This window comes from Nerophis lumbriciformis, linkage group LG18 (assembly GCF_033978685.3).
Source record: "Nerophis lumbriciformis linkage group LG18, RoL_Nlum_v2.1, whole genome shotgun sequence".
Taxonomy (NCBI): Eukaryota; Metazoa; Chordata; class Actinopteri; order Syngnathiformes; family Syngnathidae; genus Nerophis; species Nerophis lumbriciformis.
The window spans coordinates 4275694-4303466 of NC_084565.2; the positions used below are offsets into that span (position 1 = coordinate 4275694).

At 42.2% G+C, this 27773-nt stretch overlaps 1 protein-coding gene across 2 annotated transcripts in view; it reads left to right on the forward strand.

Moving 5' to 3' along the window:
- The first annotated feature begins 10758 nt into the window (after positions 1–10758).
- fbxl5 (F-box and leucine-rich repeat protein 5) overlaps positions 10759–27773 on the forward strand; it is a 44227-nt gene continuing 27212 nt past the window's right edge. For both annotated transcript variants that reach the window (XM_061977498.2, XM_061977499.2), the window contains exons 1-4: positions 10759–10918; positions 18350–18565; positions 26165–26260; positions 26323–26494. In XM_061977498.2, the coding sequence (XP_061833482.1) occupies positions 10835–10918; positions 18350–18565; positions 26165–26260; positions 26323–26494 (568 nt within the window). In that variant the 5' untranslated portion in view covers positions 10759–10834. The remainder of the gene's footprint in view (positions 10919–18349; positions 18566–26164; positions 26261–26322; positions 26495–27773) is intronic.

Here is a 27773-nt window from a genome sequence, read left to right on the forward strand (position 1 = left end):
AGTGGGTAGAGCGACCGTGCCAGAAACCTGAGGGTTGCAGGTTCGCTCCCCGCCTCTTGACATCCAAATCGCTGCCGTTGTGTCCTTGGGCAGGAGACTTCACCCTTGCCCCCGGTGCCGCTCACACTGGTGAATGAATGAATGAATGATAGGTGGTGGTCGGCGGGGCCGTAGGCGCAGACTGTCAGCCTTGCTTCCGTCAGTCTACCCCAAGTATCCTCCTTCAAAACCGCACTAAAAGAACACCTCCAGGCAACTTCAACCCTTAACTAACACCCTCCTCCGTCCACATCCCACCTCCCCGGATTGTAAATATTCAAATAAAAATAATCAAATGTAGATCCTGCAAATTGGGAACAGGTGGGTGCCATGATTGGGTACAAAAGTAGAATCCATGAAATGCTCAGTCATTCACAAACAAGGATGGGGCGAGGCTCACCACTTTGTCAACAAATGCATGAGCAAATTGTTGAACAGTTTAAGAAAAACCTTTCTCAACCAGCTATGGCAGGGAATTTAGGGATTTCACCATCTACGGTCCGTAATATCATCAAAGGATTCAGAGAATCTGGAGAAATCACTGCACGTAAGCAGCTAAGCCCGTGACCTTCGATCCCTCAGGCTGTACTGCATCAACAAGCGACATCAGTGTGTAAAGGACATCACCACATGGGCTCAGGAACACTTCAGAAACCCACTGTCAGTAACTACAGTTGGTCGCTACATCTGTAAGTGCAAGTTAAAATTCTTCTATGCAAGGCGAAAACCGTTTATCAACAACACCCAGAAACGCCGTCGGCTTTGCTGGGCCTGAGCTCATCTAAGATGGACTGACACAAAGTGGAAAAGTGTTCTGTGGTCTGACGAGTCCACATTTCAAATTGTTTTTGGAAACTGTGGACGTCGTGTCCTCCGGACCAAAGAGGAAAAGAACCATCCGGATTGTTATAGGCGCAAAGTGTAAAAGGCAGCATGTGTGATGGTATGGGGGTGTATTAGTGCCCAAGACATGGGTAACTTACACATCTGTGAAGGCGCCATTAATGCTGAAAGGTACATACAGGTTTTGGAGCAACATATGTTGCCATCCAAGCAACGTTACCATGGACGCCCCTGCTTATTTCAGCAAGACAATGCCAAGCCACGTGTTACATCAACGTGGCTTCATAGTAAAAGAGTGCGGGTACTAGACTGGCCTGCCTGTAGTCCAGACCTGTCTCCCATTGAAAATGTGTGGCGCATTATGAAGCCTAAAATAGCACAACGGAGACCCCCGGACTGTTGAACAACTTAAGCTGTACATCAAGCAAGAATGGGAAAGAATTCCACCTGAGAAGCTTCAAAAATGGCTACGCTAACTACAATGCTAGCGGACCACAAGACTTCTCTCTCGTCGGAGTTTAACTCCGCCTTTTCCAAACTCAACAACACGCTGGATTGTATACAGACCACACTTCTGGAAAACCAGAAGCGCCTCTCCTCACTAGAACTGTTTGCCGACACGACCAGCCGGGATATGCTGGCTATGAACACCAAGCTAACATTCGTAACCGAGGAGAATGCGAGGCTAAAAGCTAAGCTAATAGACTTGGAGAGCAGAAGTCGTCGAAACAACATATGAATTGTCAGCGTACCTGAAAACATTGAAGGTCCACATCCAACAACGTTCTTCTCTCAACTGCTGGTCGAGGTCCTGGGTGAACACACGCTGTCGTCGACCCCGGAGCTGGACCGTGCCCACCGCTCGCTAACAGCAAAGCCAGGCCCCGGTGAGAGGCCGCGGGCTATCGTGATATGCTTCCACCGATTCCAGACGAGGGAGCTGGTGGTGCGGGAGGCTCGGAAACGCAGAGGCAAACTAAGGTACAAGGACTCACCGATACACATTTTCGAAGACTACTGCCACGAAATACTGGAACAACGGGCCGTGTACCGTGACGTCATGAGGGATCTCTACAATCTGGGCCTCAAACCAGCACTCCACTATCCGGCTAAGCTAATGGTTTCAACCGAGGATGGAAAGAGACGGCGACTCACATCTCTCAAAGACGCCCAAGATTTTGTCAAGTCCCACAATCAACGCAGCCAAGAACATGCAAAAGAGTAATCTCAGTCGGTATGACTCTATTGAAACTTTGTTTGATACGATGTGACAACCCCACAGTGCATGGCAGGACGGCGCTAGCTTGGCTAACTGCAGCCATGTCTGGATGCCACACTGCCGACACCAACCTTAATAATCAACGCCTGCTTTATCACGATCAACCATGCTAACATAACTCTAACTCCAGGCCTGACCGTGAATATCACATCTGTGTGTTCACTCATTGGATCCACTTTCAACCCACAATATTGTTCATTCTGTTTTATTTTGTTACATCGACACTCAAATTATTTTGTCTCCCCTTTACATTTAGTTATCATGTTCTAATAGATATATATTTTTACACGGTGGTTTACTTTTTTGTTATTTGACCTAACTGCTGATCTACCGTATTTTCCGCACTATAAGGCGCACCGGATTATTAGCCGCACCTTCAATGAATTACATATTTCATAACTTTGTCCACCAATAAGCCGCCCCGGATTATAAGCCGCGCCTACGCTGCGCTAAAGGGAATGTCAAAAAAACAGTCAGATAGTTCAGTCAAACTTTAATAATATATTGAAAACCAGCGTTCTAACAACTCTGTCCCAAAATGTACGCAAATGTGCAATCACAAACATAGTAAAATTCAAAATGGTGTAGAGCAATAGCAACATAATGTTGCTCGAACGTTAATGTCACAACACACAAAATAAACATAGCGCTCACCTTCTGAAGTTATTCTTCATTCGTAAATCCTTCGAATTCTTCGTCTTCGGTGTCCGAATTGAAAAGTTGCGCAAGCGCGGTATCCAAAATGGCCGGTTCCGTCTCGTCGAAGTCATCGGAGTCAGTGTCGCTGTTGTTCTGTGAATCCTGCCTTCCGGAAAGCTCGGACCACAGTTGTGACCGAAATATCTGCCCAGGCATTTACGATCCACTGGCAAATGTTGGCGTATGTCGTCCGGCGCTGTCTGCCCGTCTTAGTGAAGGTGTGTTCGCCTTCGGAGCTGTGTGAAAAAAGCCACCCGGCCTCTTCGCGTAAACTTCCCTTAACCACTCGCTCATCTTTTCTTCATCCATCCATCCCTTCGAGTTAGCTTTTATGATGACGCCGGCTGGAAAGGTCTCTTTTGGCAAGGTCTTCCTTTTGAATATCACCATGGGTGGAAGTTAGCATGGCAAGCTAGAACCACAGTGAAGGATGACTTCTCATTCCCTGTGGTGCGAATATTCACCGTACGTGCTCCCGTTCCACAGTGCGGTTCACAGGAATATCAGTTGCTGTGAAATACGGTAGTAATCCGTGTGCGGATGGAGAGATTGCGTCTTTTTATGAACCGGATCCTTGTCGCTTAGTAGGAGCCATTTTGTGGTCTTTACAGATGTAAACAGGAAATGAAACGTACGGTGATATCCGCGCGTTTTTTCTTCTTCTTCCGGGGGCGGGTGGTTGCTTACAGTAGAAGAAGAAGCGCTTCCTGTTCTATGGGGGCGGGTGCTTTCCTTGGCGGTTGCTTGCGTAGAAGAAGAAGCGCTTCCTGTTCTACCGGGAAAAAAGATGGCGGCTGTTTACCGAAGTTGCGAGATCGAAACTTTATGAAAATGAATCGTAATAAAGCGCACCGGGTTATAAGGCGCACTGTCAGCTTTTGAGAAAATGTGTGGTTTTTAGGTGCGCCTTATAGTGCGGAAAATACGGTACTTATTTCTCGGTTGGTTACTGTTATTTTTTACCTATACATCCATGATGGTATACATGTTTGTGCGTGTGTGTGTGTGTGTGTGTGTGTGTGTGTGTGTGTATATGCATATATATATAAGTGTATGTATGTGTGTATGTATATGTGTGACACCGCTTGCTTGTACTTTACATTTACTTTATTTTGCCACATGCTTTTTGAGTTGTTTATACTTTATAATCTATTTTTCTCGCTTTCTGAAGTTATCTTAGTACTGGGTACTATGTTTCCTGAGGGAATATATTGCAGTTTTGATGCACTTTAATATGTTCTGACTCAGTTGGAGCCAATCTGTTGTTCTCGGGAGGTGGAAAAACCCGGAAGCCGATATGGATACGTCCATGCAGGCGCAAGGACAGCGCACTGCTGTGAAAAGGACACTTAAGGTTCAGTTTCGACAATGGGGTTCTCAGGTCCTGGGACGATGGCCCTGTAGGTGGTTGCCAGGTTTAATCCACCTGGCATTGTTGTATGTTGTGTCTGTGAGTATGTGTGTGAGTCTGTTGTGTTTTCTATATGTATGTGTGTTTATTGGTTTGTTTATCTCCTTATTCCTTCCTCTCACGCTTCTGTTTCATCCCCTCCTTTTACCAGTACTCTCTGCAGTTCCCAGTTATCGTGCATCAGCCTCCCTCCTGACCTGCTTTTATACATCAGCCCGTTCTGCTCTCCTAGTTGGACATGGTGAGACATGACAAGCACCAATAATACACTTAGATTTGTTTCATGGAACATGAGGGGAGTGGGGAGCGCCACTAAAATTGATAGGGTCTTGACCCATTTGCAACACCTCAAAGGAGATATATTTTTCATTCAGGAGACCCACCTTCGCAACAGAGAGATTTCACGACTTAAAAGAGGCTGGATCAGCCATATTTTCCATTCAAAATTCAACGAAAGGGCCAGGGGCACAGCTATCCTTATTCGTAGAAATATTTCATTCGAACTCAATCAAACTGTAGCAGACCCGGCTGGTCGTTATATAATTGTGTCTGGAAAGCTGCAAGGCACCCCAGTCATACTCGCTAGCGTTTATGGACCCAACTGGGATGACAACTCCTATGTGACTAAATTGTTTACATCATTTCCGAACATTGGAAACCATTTCATCATTATGGGCGGGGACTTTAACCTGGTGCAGGATCCTGTACTGGATCGATCATCTAACAAACTGGCTCCCTTATCTAATTCAGCTAAAACACAGGATACTTTCGCTAAACAGTTGGGTCTTACAGACCCATGGAGACATGCCTCCCCTACAATTAAACAATTCTCCTATTTCTCCCATGTACATCACACTTACACTCGGATAGACTTCTTTCTTCTCGACAATAGATTGCTTTCCAAAACCAAAACATGTAATTACCATAGTATCGTAATCTCCGATCATGCCCCCACCTCATTTGACATCAATATGGACACTCAAACTAGACCCCTTAAACAATGGCGATTCAACTCAGCCTTACTAGCAGAAGACCGTTATAGGAATTTTCTACACGATCAAATTAAGTGTTTTTTCGAACTAAACGACTCGCCAGAAATTGGAAGAGGTATACTATGGGAAGCATCTAAAGCCTATATTAGAGGACAACTTATATCTTTTGTTTCAAACCTAAATAAGACAGAGACCATTCAAATCACTGGGCTGCTCCGCAAGATTAAGGATCTCGACGATAAATACGCTTCAAACCCAGACCCGACACTATATAAAGAACGCCTTCGCCTACAAACTGACTTTGACCTTATGTCTGTTAATAGAGCGAAATTACAACTGCTCAAATCCAGACAACGATTTTTTGAATCTGGGGAGAAAGCTGGCAGGCTCTTATCCCACCGGGTCAGGGAGGAAGCATCTTCGAGGCTAATCACGTCTATTCGCTCTAACACAGGAGAACTACATACCGATCCAGCTAAGATTAATGAAACATTTGCTGCATTTTACACAAAGTTATATACCTCAGACTGCCCCCCTTCCTCAGATGAGCTGTTTGGCGATAAAACATTCCCACAGATAGAACGTGGGGCTGCGAGGGGCCTGGGCCAGCCCATTAGTGTCATTGAGATCACGGAAGCCATCAAATCCTTACAGAGCAATAAGTCACCCGGCCCGGATGGCTTCAGTGCAGAATATTACAAGACTTTCTCCAGTGCTCTTGCTCCGGCTCTAAGAGACATGTATAATGAAGCTTTTCTGCAACATCGCCTCCCAGAAACCTTATCGAGGGCCACCATTTCTCTCATCCTAAAAAAAGAGAAAGACCCCCTGCTTTGCAGCAGTTATAGACCAATTTCGCTCTTAAATGTAGATCTAAAAATTATATCCAAGGTTCTCGCTCTCCGGCTCCAAAGGGTGATGCCTTCCATCATCTCGTTGGATCAAACAGGTTTTATGCTAGGCCGGCAATCCTCACACAACACTCGGCGCCTCCTAAACATTATCCATTCGCCAAACCCTTCGACCCCGGAGGTGGTAGTGTCCCTCGATGCGGAGAAAGCCTTTGACAGGGTTGAATGGGAATATCTATTTGAAGTGATGGGTCGGTTTGGTTTTAACGAAGATTTCATTCTCTGGGTTAAACTTTTGTACTTGTCCCCAGTAGCCTCGGTACGTACAAATAATACACTATCCGCCCCAATTTTTCTAAAAAGAGGCACTAGAGAAGGTTGCCCGTTATCTCCACTACTGTTTGCTATTGCGATAGAACCCCTTGCTCCCTGGCTGCGCGCTGAGGCGGGCTTTAGAGGTATCACCCGGTCGGACACGTTGCACAAAGTCTCGCTTTACGCGGATGACCTGCTCCTGTACATCTCGGACCCTGCTAGCTCACTCCCGGTAATATTTGACATTTTGGAGCGGTTTGGCACACACTCTGGTTACAAACTTAACTACCAAAAAAGTGAGCTGTTTCCGATTAATGCCTTAGCTAAACAGTTACCACGATCTCTAGCGGCATTCAAATGGGCACATGACGGGATTCATTACTTGGGGATCCTTATTACTCCGGCTATGTCTGATATGCTCCGGGCAAATTTTTTACCTCTAATTGAAAAGATGGAGAAGAACTTTGCCCGCTGGTCTGTTTTACCATTATCTCTCGCTGGCCGGATCAATCTGATCAAGATGATCACTCTGCCTAAATTCCTTTACCTTTTTCAACATATCCCCATATTTATTACTAAATCATTTTTCGATAAATTAGACAAATCAATATCCAAATTTTTATGGGGGGCCGGATTGGCTCGAATCCGCAAGTCTGTCCTACAATCTCCCAAATCTGAAGGAGGGCTTGCTCTCCCCAATTTCAGACAATACTATTGGGCGGCTAATGTACAGAAACTCCTATACTGGATGGATGGAGGCTCTCAGACCCTCCCGGCCTGGGTATCCCTTGAAACGGCAATCCCACACTCCTCATTACATTCTTGCTTATGCTCACCACTCCCTTTCCCATTTAAACTTGAAGGCGCAAACACCATCGTATCAATCTCCATTAAAATATGGAACCAGCTACGAAAACACCTGGGTTCTCAGGGCCCATCTATATTGACCCCGCTACTTAAAAACCAATTATTTAAACCTTCCCGTACTGACCCCGCATTTATGACTTGGCACGATCATGGTATCACCACTGTGAAAGACCTCTATGCAGACGGAGTGTTCTCATCCTTCACTGAACTCTCCTCCAAATACGATTTGCCGAACTCCCACCTTTTTCGTTTCTTTCAGGCGCGGGACTTCGTAAAGAAGCAGTTCCCACACTTTCCAAATCGTCCTCCGGAAACTCTTATAGATACATTGTTATCTTTGAGTCCTAATCATAAAAAATGTATCTCCGTGTTATATACCTCCTTAAGTTCAGTTGCTCCAAACTCTCTATCAGTGATAAGAGCCTCGTGGGAGAGCGATCTTAATACCAACATATCCGATCAACACTGGAACTCGGCCCTGAAACTGGTTCACTCCTCCTCAATATGTGCCCGTCATAGTCTCATCCAATGCAAAGTAATCCATAAAATTCACTACACTAATTCAAAACTATCCAAAATCTACCCCACTGTTAGCAATACCTGCAATAGATGCAAACAATCTCCGGCTGATCACGTCCATATGTTCTGGTCCTGCTCTAAACTATGTTCCTTTTGGGAGGACATTTTTGACACAATTGGAAAAGCATACGGTCAAAACTTTCCTCCCAACCCATTATCAACCATTTTTGGCGTATGCCCCGATAACATGTGCCCGGTACCACTAAAACGCGCTGTTGCTTTTACAACCCTGCTGGCCAGGCGATTGATCTTGTTTAATTGGAAGCTGGCTCGCCCCCCATCACACGGCCGTTGGATTAGAGAGGTTCTCTACAATCTAAAACTGGAAAAACTTAGGTTTTCGCTAAAGGGCTCGGTTCAAGCATTTGAAAGCTCATGGAGCCCTTTTTTGCTGTATGTCAACTCTCTTGACCTATGCCCAGACGCAGATGAGGAATAATCTCCCTTTTATTTATTAGTATTATTTTATTCTATTTTTTATTTTATTATATATTATTATTATTATTATTATTATTATATATATATATATTTTTTTTTTTTATATATATCTGTCTGTCTCTGGCCGCGTATGTGTGTGTGTGTGTGAGAATGTGTCTGTCTTTGTCGTCTTACTTGTTACATAATTGTGCCATTTGTCCCTCGTTAGTGGGACCTGAGTGGGGTGGGAAGGTGGGTGGGTGGTTTGGGTTTTAAGGGAAAGGGTGTGAATCATTTACTGACTTTAAAATTGTACTGTTTTGACTTGCACTTTTTTCTGTCTGTTTGAAAATGCCAATAAAAAAAAGTTGGAAAAAAAAATGTGTCTCCTCAGTTCCCAAACCTTTACTGAGTGTTGTTAAAAGGAAAGGCCATGTAACACAGTGGTGAACATGCCCTTTCCCAACTACTTTGGCACGTGTTGCAGCCATGAAATTCTAAGTTAATTACTATTTGCAAAAAATAAATAAAGTTTATGAGTTTGAACAACAAATATGTTGTCTTTCTAGTGCATTCAATTGAATATGGGTTGAAAATGATTTGCAAATCATTGTATTCCGTTTATATTTACATCTAACACTATTTCCCAACTCATATGGAAACAGGGTTTGTATATACTCTGATGATTATCTTGTGTGATGACTGTATAATGATGATAGTATATATCTGTACCATGAATCGATTCAAGTGGACCCCGACTTAAACAAGTTGAAAAACTTATTTGGGTGTTACCATTTAGTGGTCAATTGTACGGAATATGTACTATACTGACCGGGGTGGTGGTTCCTCTCTTTAAGAAGGGGAACCGGAGGGTGTGTTCCAATTATCGTGTGATCACACTCCTCAGCCTTCCCGGTAAGGTCTATTCAGGTGTACTGGAGAGGAGGCTACGCCGGATAGTCGAACCTCGGATTCAGGAGGAACAGTGTGGTTTTCGTCCTGGTCGTGGAACTGTGGACCAGCTCTATACTCTCGGCAGGGTCCTTGAGGGTGCATGGGAGTTTGCCCAACCAGTCTACATGTGCTTTGTGGACTTGGAGAAGGCATTCGACCGTGTCCCTCGGGAAGTCCTGTGGGGAGTGCTCAGAGAGTATGGGGTATCGGACTGTCTGATTGTGGCGGTCAACTCCCTGTATGATCAGTGTCAGAGCTTGGTCCGCATTGCCGGCAGTAAGTCAGACACGTTTCCAGTGAGGGTTGGACTCCGCCAAGGCTGCCCTTTGTCACCGATTCTGTTCATAACTTTTAGGACAGAATTTCTAGGCGCAGTCAAGGCGTTGAGGGGATCTGGTTTGGTGGCTGCAGGATTAGGTCTCTGCTTTTTGCAGATGATGTGGTCCTGATGGCTTCCTCTGGCCAGGATCTTCAGCTCTCGCTGGATCGGTTCGCAGCCGAGTGTGAAGCGACTGGGATGAGAATCAGCACCTCCAAGTCCGAGTCCATGGTTCTCGCCCGGAAAAGGGTGGAGTGCCATCTCCGGGTTGGGGAGGAGACCCTGCCCCAAGTGGAGGAGTTCAAGTACCTCGGAGTCTTGTTCACGAGTGTGGGAAGAGTGGATGGTGAGATCGACAGGCGGATCGGTGCGGCATCTTCAGTAATGCGGACGCTGTATCGATCCGTTGTGGTGAAGAAGGAGCTGAGCCGGAAGGCAAAGCTCTCAATTTACCGGTCGATCTACGTTCCCATCCTCACCTATGGTCATGAGCTTTGGGTTATGACCGAAAGGACAAGATCACGGGTACAAGCGGCCGAAATGAGTTTCCTCTGCCGGGTGGCAGGGCTCTCCCTTAGAGATAGGGTGAGAAGCTCTGTCATCCGGGGGGAGCTCAAAGTAAAGCTGCTGCTCCTCCACATCGAGAGGAGCCAGATGAGGTGGTTCAGGCATCTGGTCAGGATGCCCCCCGATCGCCTCCCTCGGGAGATGTTTAGGGCACGTCCGACCGGTAGGAGGCCACGGGGAAGACCCAGGACACGTTGGGAAGACTATGTCTCCCGGCTGGCCTGGGAACGCCTCGGGATCCCCCGGGAGGAGCTGGACGAAGTGGCTGGGGAGAGGGAAGTCTGGGCTTCCCTGCTTAGGCTGCTTTCCCCGCGACCCGACGTCGGATAAGCGGAAGAAGATGGATGGATGGATGGTGGGATGTACTATACTGTGCAATCTACTAATAAAAGTTTCAATCAATCAATCAAAAAAAGCTTGGAGTATCTAATAATAGAAAAGTGTGATATACAATCTAATCCATTATTATTATTATTATTGTACTGTGCAATATATTAATAAAAGTTTCAATCAATCAATCAATCAAAACAACTCAAACTATTGTGTCAGAGTAAACGTGCATCTTCACACACACACAAGTCGCCTTCTAGTGGCCATGGCAGGCGTCACACTGCGGTCACGTGGGAGGACTAAAGCCACGCCCTCTTGTTTGCTAGCAGAGCTGACGCATCAATTAGCTCGCTGCTAAGCTCCGGTGTGAACATGTCTCCCTTCCCGGACGAAGTGGACGTTTTCACCGGGCCGCACTGGCGGATGAAGCAGCTGGTGGGCATGTACTCAGACAAGGTGACGGTTTGTTCTTTCGACTTTCATCGTAACTTTAGATTTTTGGGGGGGGGGGCAAAAACGCGACGCGGCTCGCTAGCAAAGTAGTGTTTAGCATTGTAGCACCGCATGCTAGTAGCTAAATAGTGTTAAAAAAGAGTGACATATATATATATATATTTTTTTGTGTTTCTTTGTCCTTATTTACATTATTTTAATGACTACAGTCCAAATGTATATTAATGTATGAAAACGTCCAACTAAGGGGGCGTGCTAGCGCGACTGCTAACTAGCTGCTTACGCAACGTGCTTTGATGTTGTAAATGTTGTTTATGTTCACTTTCACTCATCTTAATCTTCTTTTATTCTTCCTACCGACGTGGATGCTGCGTCCTTATCCGACTGTTTGTTCTCCGTGTTACAGCGTAAAGTCCTGTATTCCTTACGAGTATTATTCAGTGTTATATGGTTGATATCCATCCATCTTAGGTCGGGTCGCGGGGGCAGCAGCCTAAGCAGGGAAGCCCAGACTTTCCTCTTTCCAGCCAGTTAGTCCAGCTCCTCCTGGGGGATCGCGAGGCGTTCCCAGGCCAGCCGGGGAGACATACCGTATTTTCCGCACTATAAGGCGCACCGGATTATTAGCCGCACCTTCAATGAATTACATATTTCATAACTTTGTCCACCAATAAGCCGCCCCGGATTATAAGCCGCGCTAAAGGGAATGTCAAAAAAACAGTCAGATAGTTCAGTCAAACTTTAATAATATACCGTATTTTCCGCACTATAAGGCGCACCGGATTATTAGCCGCACCTTCTATGAATTACATATTTCATAATTTTGTCCACCAATAAGCCGCCCCGGACTAAAAGCCGCGCCTACGCTGCGCTAAAGTGAATGTCAAAAAAACGCTGCGCTAAAGTGAATGTCAAAAAAACAGTCAGATAGTTCAGTCAAACTTTAATAATATATTGAAAACCAGCGTTCTAACAACTCTGTCCCAAAATGTACGCAAATGTGCAATCACAAACATAGTAAAATTCAAAATGGTGTAGAACAATAGCAACATAATGTTGCTCGAACGTTAATGTCACAACACACAAAATAAACATAGCGCTCACCTTCTGAAGTTATTCTTCATTCGTAAATCCTTCGAATTCTTCGTCTTCGGTGTCCGAATTGAAAAGTTGGGCGAATACGGGATCCAAAATGGCCGGTTCCGTCTCGTCGAAGTCACCGGAGTCAGTGTCGCTGTTGTTGTGCAGCAGTTCTGTGAATCCTGCCTTCCGGAAAGGTCGGACCACAGTTGTGACCGAAACTATCTGCCCAGGCATTTACGATCCACTGGCAGATGTTGGCGTATGTCGACCGGCGCTATCTGCCCGTCTTAGTGAAGGTGTGTTCGCCTTCGGAGCTGTGTGAAAAAAGCCACCCGGCTTCTTCGCGTAAACTTCCCTTAACCACTCGCTCATCTTTTCTTCATCCATCCATCCCTTCGAGTTAGCTTTTATGATGACGCCGGCTGGAAAGGTCTCTTTTGGATGGGTGGAAGTTAGCATGGCAAGCTAGAACCACAGTGAAGGATGACTTCTCATTCCCTGTGGAGCGAATATTCACCGTACGTGCTCCCGTTCCACAGTGCGGTTCAGTTGCTGTGAAATACGGTAGTAATCCGTGTGCGGATGGAGAGATTGCGTCTTTTTATGAACCGGATCGTTTTGTAGGAGCCATTTTGTGGTCTTTACAGATGTAAACAGGAAATGAAACGTACGGTGATATCCGCGCGTTTTTTCTTCTTCTTCCGGGGGCGGGTGAAGCGCTTCCTGTTCTATGGGGGCGGGTGAAGCGCTTCCTGTTCTATGGGGGCGAGTGCTTTCATTGGCGGTTGCTTGCGTAGAAGAAGAAGCGCTTCCTGTTCTACCGGGAAAAAAGATGGCGGCTGTTTACCGAAGTTGCGAGACCGAAACTTTATGAAAATTAATCGTAATAAAGCGCACCGGGTTATTAGGCGCACTGTCAGCTTTTGAGAAAAATTGTGGTTTTTAGGTGCGCCTTATAGTGCGGAAAATACGGTATTGAAAACCAACGTTCTAACAACTCTGTCCCAAAATGTACGCAAATGTGCAATCACAAACATAGTAAAATTCAAAATGGTGTAGAGCAATAGTAACATAATGTTGCTCGAACGTTAATGTCACAACACACAAAATAAACATAGCGCTCACCTTCTGAAGTTATTCTTCATTCGTAAATCCTTCGAATTCTTCGTCTTCGGTGTCCGAATTGAAAAGTTGCGCAAGCGTGGTATCCAAAATGGCCGGTTCCGTCTCGTCGAAGTCATCGGGAGTCAGTGTCGCTGTTGTTCTGTGAATCCTGCCTTCCGGAAAGCTCGGACCACAGTTGTGACCGAAATATCTGCCCAGGCATTTACGATCCACTGGCAAATGTTGGCGTATGTCGTCCGGCGCTGTCTGCCCGTCTTAGTGAAGGTGTGTTCGCCTTCGGAGCTGTGTGAAAAAAGCCACCCGGCCTCTTCGCGTAAACTTCCCTTAACCACTCGCTCATCTTTTCTTCATCCATCCATCCCTTCGAGTTAGCTTTTATGATGACGCCGGCTGGAAAGGTCTCTTTTGGCAAGGTCTTCCTTTTGAATATCACCATGGGTGGAAGTTAGCATGGCAAGCTAGAACCACAGTGAAGGATGACTTCTCATTCCCTGTGGTGCGAATATTCACCGTACGTGCTCCCGTTCCACAGTGCGGTTCACAGGAATATCAGTTGCTGTGAAATACGGTAGTAATCCGTGTGCGGATGGAGAGATTGCGTCTTTTTATGAACCGGATCCTTGTCGCTTAGTAGGAGCCATTTTGTGGTCTTTACAGATGTAAACAGGAAATGAAACGTACGGTGATATCCGCGCGTTTTTTCTTCTTCTTCCGGGAGCGGGTGGTTGCTTACAGTAGAAGAAGAAGCGCTTCCTGTTCTATGGGGGCGGGTGCTTTCCTTGGCGGTTGCTTGCGTAGAAGAAGGAGCGCTTCCTGTTCTACCGGGAAAAAAGATGGCGGCTGTTTACCGAAGTTGCGAGATCGAAACTTTATGAAAATGAATCGTAATAAAGCGCACCGGGTTATAAGGCGCACTGTCAGCTTTTGAGAAAATGTGTGGTTTTTAGGTGCGCCTTATAGTGCGGAAAATACGGTAGTCATCCCAACGTGTCCTGGGTCTTCCCCGTGGCCTCCTACCGGTCGGATGTGCCCTAAACTTCTCCCTAGGGAGGCGTCCGGGTGGCATCCTGACCAGAGCACTCTCCAGAGAGTGGTGAGGTCGGCGAAAAAGATCATCAGGACTCCTCTTTCTCCTATCCAGGAGATCGCAAAAAGCCGCTGCCTGACCAGGGCTCAGAAAATCTGTAAAGACTCCTCCCACCCCCACCAAGGACTGTTTTCACTACCGGACTCTAGAAAGAGGTTCCGCAGCCTCCGAAGCAGAACCTCCAGGTTGTGTAACAGCTTCTTCCCTCAGACCGTAAGACTCTTGAACGCATCATAAGTAAATTATCCTCTCAACTCCCCCCAAAATGGATTAACTCGCTGGAATAAAAAAGACACTATAACATACATCCATACATGTGGACGCATGTGGAAAAAGTGCAATATATTTATCTGTATAGTAACCCATTTATTTATTTATATATATTTATTTATATATTATTTATATTTATATATATATTTATTTATACATGCACCTTATTGCTTTTTTATCCTGCACTACCATGAGCTTATGTAACAACATTTCGTTCTTATCTGTGCTGCAAAGTTCAAATTTGAATGACAATAAAAAGGAAGTCTAAGTCTAAGATGCCTGAACCACCTCATCCTCCCGGCGGAGGAAACTCATTTTGGCCGCTTGTACCCGTGATCTTGTCCTTTCGGTCATAACCCAAAGCTCATGACCATAGGTGAGGATGGGAACGTAGATCGACCGGTAAATTGAGAGCTTTGCCTTCCGGCTCAGCTCTTTCTTCACCACAACGGATCGATACAGCGTCCGCATTACTGAAGACACAGCTTGTCGATCTCACCATCCACTCTTCCCTCACTCGTGAACAAAACTCCGAGGTACTTGAACTCCTCCACTTGGGGCAGGATCTCCTCCCCAACCCGGAGATGACACTCCACCCTTTTCCGGGCGAAAACCATGGACTCGGACTTGGAGGTGCTGATTCTTAATTGAAACAGTCGTGGTCAAAAGTTTACATACACTTGTAAAGAACATAATGTCATGACTGTCTTGAGTTCCGAATAATTTCTACAACTCTTTTTTTTCTGTGATAGAGTGATTGAAGCACACACTTGTTGGTCACAAAAAACATTCATGAAGTTCATGACTGTTTGTTCAACAGTCCCGGGTCTCCGTTGTGGTATTTTAGGCTTCATATTGCACCACACATTTTCAATGGGGGACAAGTCTAGACTACAGGCAGGCCAGTCTAGTACCCGCACTCTTTTACTATGAAGCCACGCTGTTTGTAACACATGGCTGGGCATTGTCTTGCTGAAATAAGCAGGGGCGTCCATGATAAAGTTGCTTGGATGGCAACATATGTTGCTCCAAAACCTGTATGTACCTTTCAGCATTAATGGTGCCTTCATAGATGTGTAAGTTACCCATGTCTTGGGCACTAATACACCCCCATACATCACACATGCTGGCTTTTGAACTGTGCGCCTAGAACAGTCCGCATGGTTCTTTTCCTCTTTGGTCCGGAGGACACGACGTCCACTTTTTCGAAAAACAATTTGAAATGTGGACTCGTCAGACCACAGAACAGTTTTCCACTTTGCATCAGTCCATCCTAGATGAGCTCGGACCCAGCGAAGCGTTTCTGGGTGTTGTTGATAAATGGCTTTGCATAGTGGAGTTTTAACTTGCACTTACCATATTTTTCGGACTATAAGTCGCAATTTTTTTCATAGTTTGGTGTGACTTATACTAAAAAATATCAAATATTATTATTTAGCTCATTCACGTAAGAGACGAGACGTATAAGATTTAATGGGATTTAGCGATTAGGAGTGACAGATTGTTTGGTAAACGTATAGCATGTTCTATATGTTATAGTTATTTGAATGACTCTTACCATAATATGTTACGTTAACATACCAGGCACGTTCTCAGTTGGTTATTTATGCCTCATATAACGTACACTTATTCAGCAAGTTGTTCACTATTCTTTATTTATTTTAAATAGCCTTTCAAATGTCTATTCTTTGTGTTGGCTTTTATCAAATAAATTTCCCCCAAAAATGTGACTTATACTCCAGTGCGACTTATATATGTTTTTTTCCTTCGCAATTATGCATTTTCGGCCGGTGCGACTTATACTCCGAAAAATACGGTACATATGTAGCGACCAACTGTAGTTACTGACAGCGGTTTCCGGAAGTGTTCCTGAGCCCATGTGGTGATATCCTTTACACGCTGATGTAGGGATGTCCCGATCCGATATTTTGATCGGATTAGCCGCCGATATGTGCCAAAAAATGCGTATTGGCAAGGCATGGGAAAATGCCGGTCCGTGTTTTCCAACGCACCGATTTAAATAATACATTCCACTTTTCTGCCGGCCCCTAAATTCCGTTTCGCATTTTCCAGCACACCCTCAACACATCCGCAGGTCTGTGTCCTAACCGTTAAGACGGCCATGTGAATTAAAAGTTACCGATAAAAATGTCAGCTGTCTCTGTGCGATATAGAAAATGACTATATCGTGATATTGGAGTATACGTTCTCACGCAGTTGCTTTTAGCTGCGGACATTACACTACAGGCTCTTCCCACTCCTTCTTGTGTCTCCTTCACACAGACAGACAAGCGCACCTTCTTACACACGTCACATACTGTCACGACATACGTCACACACGTATACGCCCTCCCCGAGCAGAGAGGTAGCGGCATGGCTAACGTTATCTGTGATGCTAGCGCAGCCGTGCGAGTGGTAACACGAATGAAGGAAGAATTAATTCCCCCAAAAAACAGCAGTGGGTCCATCGTCTGGCGGTGGTTTGGCTTAAGTGGGAATATGTCGAACAGACAACCGTAATTTGTCAAGTGTGGAGCAAAAGCGTTGCTTTAAAAAGTAGCATTACTGCTAATATGTAGCATCATTTGAAAGTCCACTTCTAGACAATGAACAGTGCTTACTCCGCACGTCAACATCTCCGTTCGGTGCCACACGTCCACACCATCAAAATGCAGAGGCAAACATTTCCAGATCAACACCGTATGAAAAATGTTTTGATTTTTTTTAGTTGTGATTTCCTTCTCTGGTTTAAATGTAACTTAGATAATGGGTTTCACTATGTAAAGTGCGTTGAGTCACTAGAGAAAAAGCGCTATATAAATAAAATTCACTTCACTTCTCTGCATGAAAGTTTAAAAGTAGCATATATTAATGCAGGATGAAGAATGTTTTAATGTAGACACATAGAATCATCATACTGCTGTGATTATATGCATCAAGTGTTCATTCAAGGCTAAGGCAAAATATTGAGATATATATCGTCTGTCGCGATATGGCCTTAAAATATCGCGATATTAAAAAAAGGCCGTAAAATTTTGTTTATTTTGTGTTTATCCTTGAATAAACAGGTCAGTTTCTTGTTACCAACCATTGTGTATTATTCAAACTCCCCTAATTCAGCTGGCTAGTTGTTTTAAAGAGTACTAAAACCCTTTTCAACATGATTCTGACAACTAAGTAGGCTAAATAACTTTAAACTTTAATACATGCTCGGATAGGCCAGTATCGGTATCGGATCGGAAGTGCAAAAACCTGGATCGGGACATCCCTACACTGATGTCGCTTTTTGATGCAGTACCGCCTGAGGGATCCATGGTGCGTAATATCATGGCTTAGGTGCAGTGATTTCTCCAGATTCTCTGAACCTTTTGATGATACTATGGACTGTAGATGGTGAAATCCCTAAATTCCTTGCAATAGCTGGTTGAGAAATGTTGTTCTTAAACTGTTGGACAAAGTGGTGACCCTCGCCCCGTCCTCGTTTGTGAACGACTGAGCATTTCATGGAAGCTGCTTTTATACCCAATCATGGCACCCACCTGTTCCCAATTAGTCTGTTCACCTGTGGGATGTTCCAAATAAGTGTTTGATGAGCATTCCTCAACTTTCTCAGTCTTTTTTCCACTTGTGCCAGCTTTTTTGAAACACGTTGCAGGCATCAAATTCCAAATGAGCTAATATTTGCAAAAAATAACAAAATGTACCAGTGTGAAAATGAAATATCTTGTCTTTGCAGTCTATTCAATTGAATATAAGTTGAAAAGCATTTGCAAATCATTGTATTCTCTTTTTATTTACCATTTACACAACGTGACAACTTCACCGCTTTTGGGTTTAGTGCTAATATTGTTCTCCCGTGTCTGTTGCAGCTGTCCAAGACCAACTTCTCCAACAACAAGGACTTCCGCTCCTTCCTCACGTCGCTGCTGGCCACCTTCAAGGAGTTCAAGATGCACGAGCAGATTGAGAACGAGTGCATCATGGGGCGGCTGCAGCAGCGCTGCTGCACCGTGCACGACGTGCACTCCGACAACCAGCTGTCGGACATGCTGCTGCTCTTTGAGAAGGGGCTGCACAGCGTCAAGGTGAGCTCATGTTCACGTGTCATGCAGGAGACCACAAAAAATGACTTAGTGTACATGAAACATGTTTATTATTGTAATTTAGTCCTTAAATAAAATAGTGAACATACTAGACAACTCGTCTTTTAGTAGTCAATCATCAATCAATCTTTATTTATATAGCCCTAAATCACAAGTGTCTCAAAGGGCTGCACAAGCCACAACGACATCCTCGGTACAAAGCCCACATACGGGCAAGGAAAAACTCACCCCAGTGGGACGTCGATGTGAATGACTATGAGAAACCTTGGAGAGGACCGCATATGTGGGTAACCCCCCCCCCTCTAGGGGAGACCGAAAGCAATGGATGTCGAGTGGGTCTGACATAATATTGTGAGAGTCCAGTCCATAGTGGATCCAACATAATAGTAAGAGTCCAGTCCATAGTGGGGCCAGCAGGACACCATCCCGAGCGGAGACGGGTCAGCAGCGCAGAGATGTTCCCAGCCGATGCACAGGCGAGCGGTCCACCCCGGGTCCCGACTCTGGACAGCCAGCACTTCATCCATGGCCACCGGACCTGTGCCCCCCCCCCCCCCCCCCTCAAGGAAAAGGGGAGCAGAGGAGAAAAGAAAAGAAACGGCAGATCAACTGGTCTAACAGGGGGGCTATTTAAAGGCTAGAGTATACAAATGAGTTTTAAGATGGGACTTAAATGCTTCTACTGAGGTAGCATCTCTAATTGTTACCGGGAGGGCATTCCATAGTACTGGAGCCCGAATAGAAAACGCTCTATAGCCCGCAGACTTTTTTTGGGCTCTGGGAATCACTAATAAGCCGGAGTTCTTTGAACGCAGATTTCTTGCCGGGACATATGGTACAATGCAATCGACAAGATAGGACGGAGCTAGACCCCGTAGTATCTTATACGTAAGTAGTAAAACCTTAAAGTCACATCTTAAGTGCACAGGAAGCCAGTGCAGGTGAGCCAGTATAGGCGTAATATGATCAAACTTTCTTGTTCTTGTCAAAAGTCTAGCAGCCGCATTTTGTACCAACTGTAATTTTTTAATGCTAGACATAGGGAGACCCGAAAATAATACGTTACAGTAGTCGAGACGAGACGTAACGAACGCATGAATAATGATCTCAGCGTCGCTAGTGGATAAAATAGAACGAATTTTAGCGATATTACGGAGATGAAAGAAGGCCGTTTTAGTAACACTCTTAATGTGTGACTCAAACGAGAGAGTTGGGTGGAAGATAATACCCAGATTCTTTACTGATTCGCCTTGTGTAATTGTTTGGTTGTCAAATGTTAAGGTGGTATTATTAAATAAATGTCGGTGTTTAGCAGGACCGATAATCAGCATTTCCGTTTTCTTGGCGTTGAGTTGCAAGAAGTTAGCGGACATCCATTGTTTAATTTCATTAAGACACGCCTCCAGCTGACTACAATCCGGCGTGTTGGTCAGCTTTAGGGGCATGTAGAGTTGGGTGTCATCAGCATAACAATGAAAGCTAACACCGTATTTGCGTATGATGTCGCCTACCGGCAGCATGTAAATACTAAAGAGTGCAGGGCCAAGAACCGAACCCTGAGGAACTCCGCACGTTACCTTAACATAGTCCGAGGTCACATTATTATGGGAGACGCATTGCATCCTGTCAGTAAGATAAGAGTTAAACCACGACAAAGCTAAGTCTGACATACCAATACGTGTTTTGATACGCTCTAATAAAATATTATGATCGACGGTATCGAAAGCAGCGCTAAGATCAAGAAGCAGCAACATAGATGACGCATCAGAATCCATCGTTAGCAGTAGATCATTAGTCATTTTTGCGAGGGCTGTCTCTGTAGAGTGATTTGCCCTGAAACCGGATTGAAAAGGTTCACAGAGATTGTTAGACACTAAGTGTTCATTTAGCTGCTGTGCGACAATTTTTTCGAGGATTTTCGAAATAAAGGGAAGGTGGGACACCGGTCGGTAGTTTACCATGAGGTCAGGATCAAGGTTAGGTCTTTTGAGCAGAGGATGAATAACTGCTTTCTTGAATGCTAGGGGAACAGTGCCAGAGGAAAGTGATAAGTTTATAATATTTAGCACTGATGGACCTAATAATACAAAAAGCTCCTTGATAAGTTTCCCAGGAAGTGGGTCAAGTAAACATGTTGTTTGTTTTATCCCACTTACACGCTGTAATAGTTCCTCTAATGTTATTTCATCAAAAAGAGAGAGACTATTTTGTATTGCAGTATCCGTCGTAGATACAGTTGTATCTGTGTTCATAGAACCCAGTTGTAGCTGGGATGCGTTGTCTTTAATCTCCTTTCTAATGAGTTCAATTTTCTTATTAAAGAAATTCATAAAGTCATCTGCCGAGTGGGTGGAGCTATTGGGAGGAGTCCCTTGTTGGGTTAGCGATGCTACTGTACTAAACAAAAATTTAGGGTCGTTTTTGTTGAGGCGGATGAGATTTGAGTAATATTTAGCTTTAGCTAAGGTAAGCATGCGTTTATACGATATTAAACTATCACTCCATGCTTGATGGAAAACCTCAAGCTTGGTCGCGCGCCATTTGCGTTCCAACTTTCTACATGATAATTTATGAGCTCTGGTTTCCTCTGTAAACCATGGGGTGCGCCTTTTAGGGGCCCTTTTTTGTTTTAGCGGTGCTATACTATCAACGGTTTTGCGCAGGGCATTGTCAAAGTTGTTAGTGAGGTTATCAATAGAGCCGACATAATTTGGGAATGGTGCCATTACCGAAGGCAGTAGGTCAGCAAGAGTCATCGTTGTGGCGGCATTAATGTTGCGGCTGCTATAGCAGTTATTATTATTATTAGTTTGTTGACAATGAGTCAGAACTTCGAATTTTATAAGGTAATGATCGGACATTACTTTAGTATACGGGAGTACCATAACTTTGGAGGTGGTGACACCCCTGACCAGCACTAGATCTATCGTATTGCCGTTGCGATGCGTAGGTTCATTTATTATTTGTGTAAGACCACAGCTATCAATTATAGTCTGGAGCGCCACGCACTGAGGGTCCGATGGGGTATTCATATGGATATTAAAGTCCCCCATTATGATTATATTGTCTGCGTGCGTCACTAGATCAGCAACGAACTCTGAGAATTCATTAATAAAGTCCGAGTAGGGCCCTGGGGGGCGGTAGATAACAGCCATATCGAGAGGCAGCGGTGCGACAGACCTCATAGTAAGCACCTCAAACGATTTGTATTAATTATTTAGGTTAGGGGTAAGGTTAAAGTTTTCATTGTATATTAGTGCGACTCCCCCACCCCTTTTAAGGGGACGGGCAATATGCGCATTCGTATAGTTAGGAGGAGATGCCTCATTTAGCGCAAAAAATTCGTCTGGTTTGAGCCAGGTTTCGCTAAGACCAATGACGTTAAGATTGTTGTCTCTAATGATCTCATTAACTAAACGTTTTGGGAGACAATGATCTTATGTTTAAAAAGCCCATATTATAAGTATTGGGCTGTTTTGACGAGTTTTTGTTTAAATTATCCGTAGTAGAAATATTAATAATGTTGCGTTTATTATACGTAGTGCACTTTAAATAGTTTCGACCATATCTAGGAATTGATACGACGGGAATTTTCAGATTGTTTGCTTGATGCTGCGATCGACTGAACGCATCATGATTTGCCACCTCAGTAGAATGCATATCTACCCCGGACACATTCACAACAGAAAACACATTATGTGAGTTGTGTGTTATTCTAAGAAAATTGCTATGCGTACAGGAATTATCCAGCCTGGTGCTGGCTAGTTCTAGCTTAACTGACTCCTCACCCGGACTAGCAGGCTCTGTAATTGCCTGTGACCGGGCTTGCTCTAGTGTAGTTAGTCAAATGTGACTTAAACAGTAGTCTATATTCTTAGACAGGATGATGGCGCCTTCCTGGTTAGGGTGAAGGCCGTCCCTCATCAGCAAGCCTGGTTTGCCCCAGAAAGAGGGCCAATTATCAATAAACGTTAGTCCCTGTTGTCTACAGAAGCTAGCCAGCCACTTGTTTAGCGAGACTAATCTGCTATATCTCTCATCATTGCCTCTCGCAGGCAGGGGGCCAGAGACAATTACTCGATGCCTGGACATCTTTCTAGCGAGATCACATGTCCTGGCTATGTTTCTCTTTGTAATCTCTGACTGTCTCATTCTAGTGTCATTGGAGCCAACGTGTACAACTATATTCGCATAACTAGTGGTGCGATTAGCCTGTCGTACGTGTTTACTAGGCCTGTTGCGAGTTAGCTCCCTAAGATTAGCCTCAATGTCAGGTGCTCGGGCCCCCGGGATGCACTTAATTGTGGCTGGTTTGCTAAGCTTTATGTTTCGGGTGATGGAGTCCCCTATGACTAAGGTGTGGTGCCCGGTAGACTGGGGTGTAGGACTAGCTAAAGAGCTAAATCTATTATGCGTCTCAACCGGTACACCGTAGCTTGTAGGCCGCTTAGGACTACTACAGGCTGGGCTAGTTAGCTCGCTACAGCTAACGCTAGCAGATGTGTCCGCAACATCTAAAGTTACGAGATTACTCTGCTCTAACTGGCGGACACGGCCCTCTAGCAGAGCCAGCCTCTCCGTGAGTAAGGTGCAAGACGCGCAGGAAGCCATACTCACGGTGTTTTCTGTCACCGAGTGAAGTTCTTGCTGTCTTCCGAGAAGTCCTGGTCACGGTGTGCAGGAGTAGACTCCTTCTGACCGGCGCCCGGCGACGCCTTTCTCCGCGCTAGCTTCGTTAGATTAGCAGCTAGCTAGCTAGCTGCGGGAGGGGTGGAGAGACAGAGATCGGGTGATTTGCAAGTTAAATAGTACTACTAAATATGTTGAGAAAGTAATAAAGAAAGCTGCAGAACAATTTAAAAGCACACAAATAGAACGATACTTAGCTTTTTCGAAACAGCGAGCAGTCAGCGAGCAGTCACGCACGGTGAACCCAAGTAGTAAGTAAACAAACAAAGACTCATAATTAGTTTATGCAGTAACATATTGTGTCATTTATACACCTATTATTTTCTACACATTATGAAGGACAAACTGTAAAAATTAATTATTAATCCAATTGTTCATTTACTGTTAATATCTGCTTATTTTCTGTTTTAACATGTTCTATCTACACTTCTGTTAAAATGTAATAATCACTTATTCTTCTCTTCTTTGATACTTTACATTTTTTTGGATGATACCTCACATTTAGGTATGGATGTGATACCAAGTAGTTACAGGATCATACATTGGTCATATTCAAAGTCCTCATGTGTCCAGGGACGTATTTACTGACTTTATAAACATAATATGAATTTTAAAACTAAGAAAAAAGATGTATTTATATGCAGAATATATACTGATTATTACAACATAATACTGTAAATATAAGCATTTAGTGTTTGTTTTCATGCATATGCAGAATATATACTCATTATTACAACATAATACTGTAAATATAATAATTTAGTGTTTGTTTTAATGTATATGCAGAATATATACTGATTATTACAACATAATACTGTAAATATAATCATTTAGTGTTTGTTTTAATGTATATGTTCAGAATATATACTGATTATTACAACATAATACTGTAAATATAATCATTTAGTGTTTGTTTTCATGTATATGCAGAATATATACTGATTATTACAACATAATACTGTGAATATAATCATTTAGTGTTTGTTTGAATGTATATGCAGAATATATACGGATTATTACAACTTTATACTGTAAATATAATCATTTAGTGTGTTTGTTTTCATGTATATGCAGAATATATACTGATTATTACAACATAATACTGTAAATATAATCATTTAGTGTTTGTTTTCATGTATATGCAGAATATATACTGATTATTACAACATAATACTGTAAATATAATCATTTAGTGTTTGTTTGAATGTATATGCAGAATATATACTGATTATTACAACATAATACTGTGAATATAATCATTTAGTGTTTGTTTTCATGTATATGCAGAATATATACTGATTATTACAACATAATACTGTAAATATAATCATTTAGTGTTTGTTTTCATGTATATGCAGAATATATACTGATTATTACAACATAATACTGTAAGTATAATCGTTTGTTTGTTTGAATGTATATGCAGAATATATACTGATTATTACAACATACTACTGTAAATATAGTCATTTAGTGTTAGTTTTAATGTATATGCAGAATATATACTGATTAATACAACATAATACTGTAAATATAATCATTTAGTGTTTGTTTTCATGTATATGCAGAATATATACTGATTATTATAACATACTACTGTAAATATAATCATTTAGTGTTTGTTTTCATGTATATGCAGAATATATACTGTTTATTACAACATAATACTGTAAATATAATAATTTAGTGTTGGTGTTCATGGATATGCAGAATATATACTGATTATTACAACATAATACTGTAAATATAATCATTTAGTCTGTTTGCATGTATATGCAAAATATATACTGATTATTACAATTTTATACTGTAAATATAATCATTTAGTGTGTTTGTTTTCATGTATATGCAGAATATTTACTGATTATTACAACATACTACTGTAAATATAATAAGTTAGTGTTTGTTTTCATGTATATGCAGAATATATACTGATTAGTACAACTTTATACTGTAAATATAATCATTTAGTGTTTGTTTGAATGTATATGCAGAATATATACTGATTATTACAACATAATACTGTAAAAATAATCATTTAGTGTTTGTTTTCATGTATATGCAGAATATATACTGATTATTACAACATAATACTGTAAATATAATTGTTTAATGTTTGTTTTCATGTATATGCAGAATATATACTGATTATTACAACATAATACTGTAAATGTAATCATTTAGTGTGTTTGTTTTCATGTATATGCAGAATATATACTGATTATTATAACATAATACTGTAAATATAGTCATTTAGTCTGTTTATTTTCATGTATATGCAGAATATATACCGATTAGTACAACATAATACTGTAAATATAATCGTTTAATGTTAGTTTTCATGTATATGCAGAATACATACTGATTATTACAACATAATACTGTAAATATAATCATTTAGTGTTTGTTTTCATGTATATGCAGAATATATACTGATTAGTACAACATAAAACTGCGAGGAAGAGATGTAAATGTTATCATTAAACGTCTGTGTGTATATTTAGCAGGTTTGAAATGTACGTGCAAACTGGCACAGTTGCGCATAAATGGCTGTGATTATGAAAGACAATCCTTCTTTTGCCTGTTAACATATTAGTACTGTTAGAAATACAAATATTAGACGTATTGTCTTTCCAGCATTTACATTTTAAAGCTGCTGGATGACTCAAACACTGAATTGGAGCCAACAGGTGTTTTTAAAAACAGTGGATATATTGTTAATGTATCTCAACATGCATTTTCCGACATGTGGATCATTGCAGCACCATCACAGTAATGGTCACTCACTGTTAAGTTTTTAATACTCATTCAAATATTTATCACACACGTCCTACTATGTACACACTATTAGTAGTTGAGACACAGCATAAATGAAAGAGTTGTGTCTTTCAGAGCGAATACGAGCAGCTGAACTACGCCCGGCAGCTGAAGGAGCGACTGGAGGCCTTCACGCAGGACTTCCTGCCCCACATGAAGGAAGAGGAGGAGGTAGAAGCTGAATGAAAGTAAGGTGGATGTGTGTGGCTGAGAAGTAAGGAGGTGTGTTGCAGGTGTTCCAGCCCATGCTCATGCAGTACTTCACCTACGAGGAGCTGAAGAACATCAAGAAGCAGGTGATGGCGCAGCACTGCAGCCATGATGTTCTGAAGGGCTTCAGTCTGTGGAGTCATGAGGAGCTGCAGAAGGTCTTCAAATATGCTCACCATGAGAAGACACTCTATGGTCAGCACTATTCATCTTCATGTTTACTTATTATTAGTAATATTTACTTATGTTATTATGTGGAGTCATGAGGAGCTGCAGAAGATCTTCAAATATGCTCACCATGAGAAGACACTAGTCATCTTCATATTTAGTTATGGGATCTATTTAGTCATTATTAGGACTATTTAGTTATTAGTAGGGATGTCCGATAATGGCTTTTTGCCTATATCCGATATTCGGATATTGTCCAACTCTTTAATTACCGATGCTGATATATACAGTCGTGGAATTAACACATTATCATGCCTAATTTGGACAACCAGGTATGGTGAAGATAAGGTACTTTTTTTATTTTTTATTAATAAATTAAGATAAATACATTAAAAACATTTTCTTGAATAAAAAAGAAAGTAAAACAATATAAAAACAGTAACATAGAAACTAGTAATGAATGAAAATGAGTACAATTAACTGTTAAAGGTTAGTACTATGAGTGGAGCAGCAGCACGCACAATCATGTGTGCTTACGGACTGTATCCCTTGCAGACTGTATTGACATATATTGATATATAATGTAGGAACCACAATATTAATAACAGAAAGGAACAACCCTTTTGTGTGAATGAGTGTAAATGGGGGAGGGAGGTTTTTTGGGTTGGTGCACTAATTGTAAGTGTAAATTGTTTTTTTTTTATGTTGATTTAATAAATAAAAAATAAATTATAAAACGATACCGATAATAAAAAAAACAATACCGATAATTTCCGATATTACATTTTAACGCATTTATCGGCCGATAATATCGGACATCTCTAGTTATTAGCAATATTTAGTCATTATTAGGACTATTTAGTTATTAGTAATATTTAGTCAGTATTAGGACTATTTAGTTATTAATAATATTTAGTCAGTATTAGTAATATTTAGTCATTATGACTATTTAGTTACTATTAGTAATATTTTGTTATTAGGAGGATTTAGTTATTAGTAATATTTAGTCATTATTAGGACTATTTAGTCATTTGTAATACTTAGTCATTATTAGGACTATTTAGTCAATTGTAATACTTAGTCATTATTAGGACTATTAAGTTATTAGTAATACTTAGTCAATTTTAGAACTATTAAGTTATTATTAGTAATATTCAGGTATTAGGATTATTTAGTTATTAGTAATATTTAGTCATTATTGGGGCTATTTAGTTATTAGTAATATTTAGTCATTATTATAACTATTTAGTTATTAGTAATATTCAGGTATTAGGATTATTTAGTTATTAGTCATATTTAGTCTTTA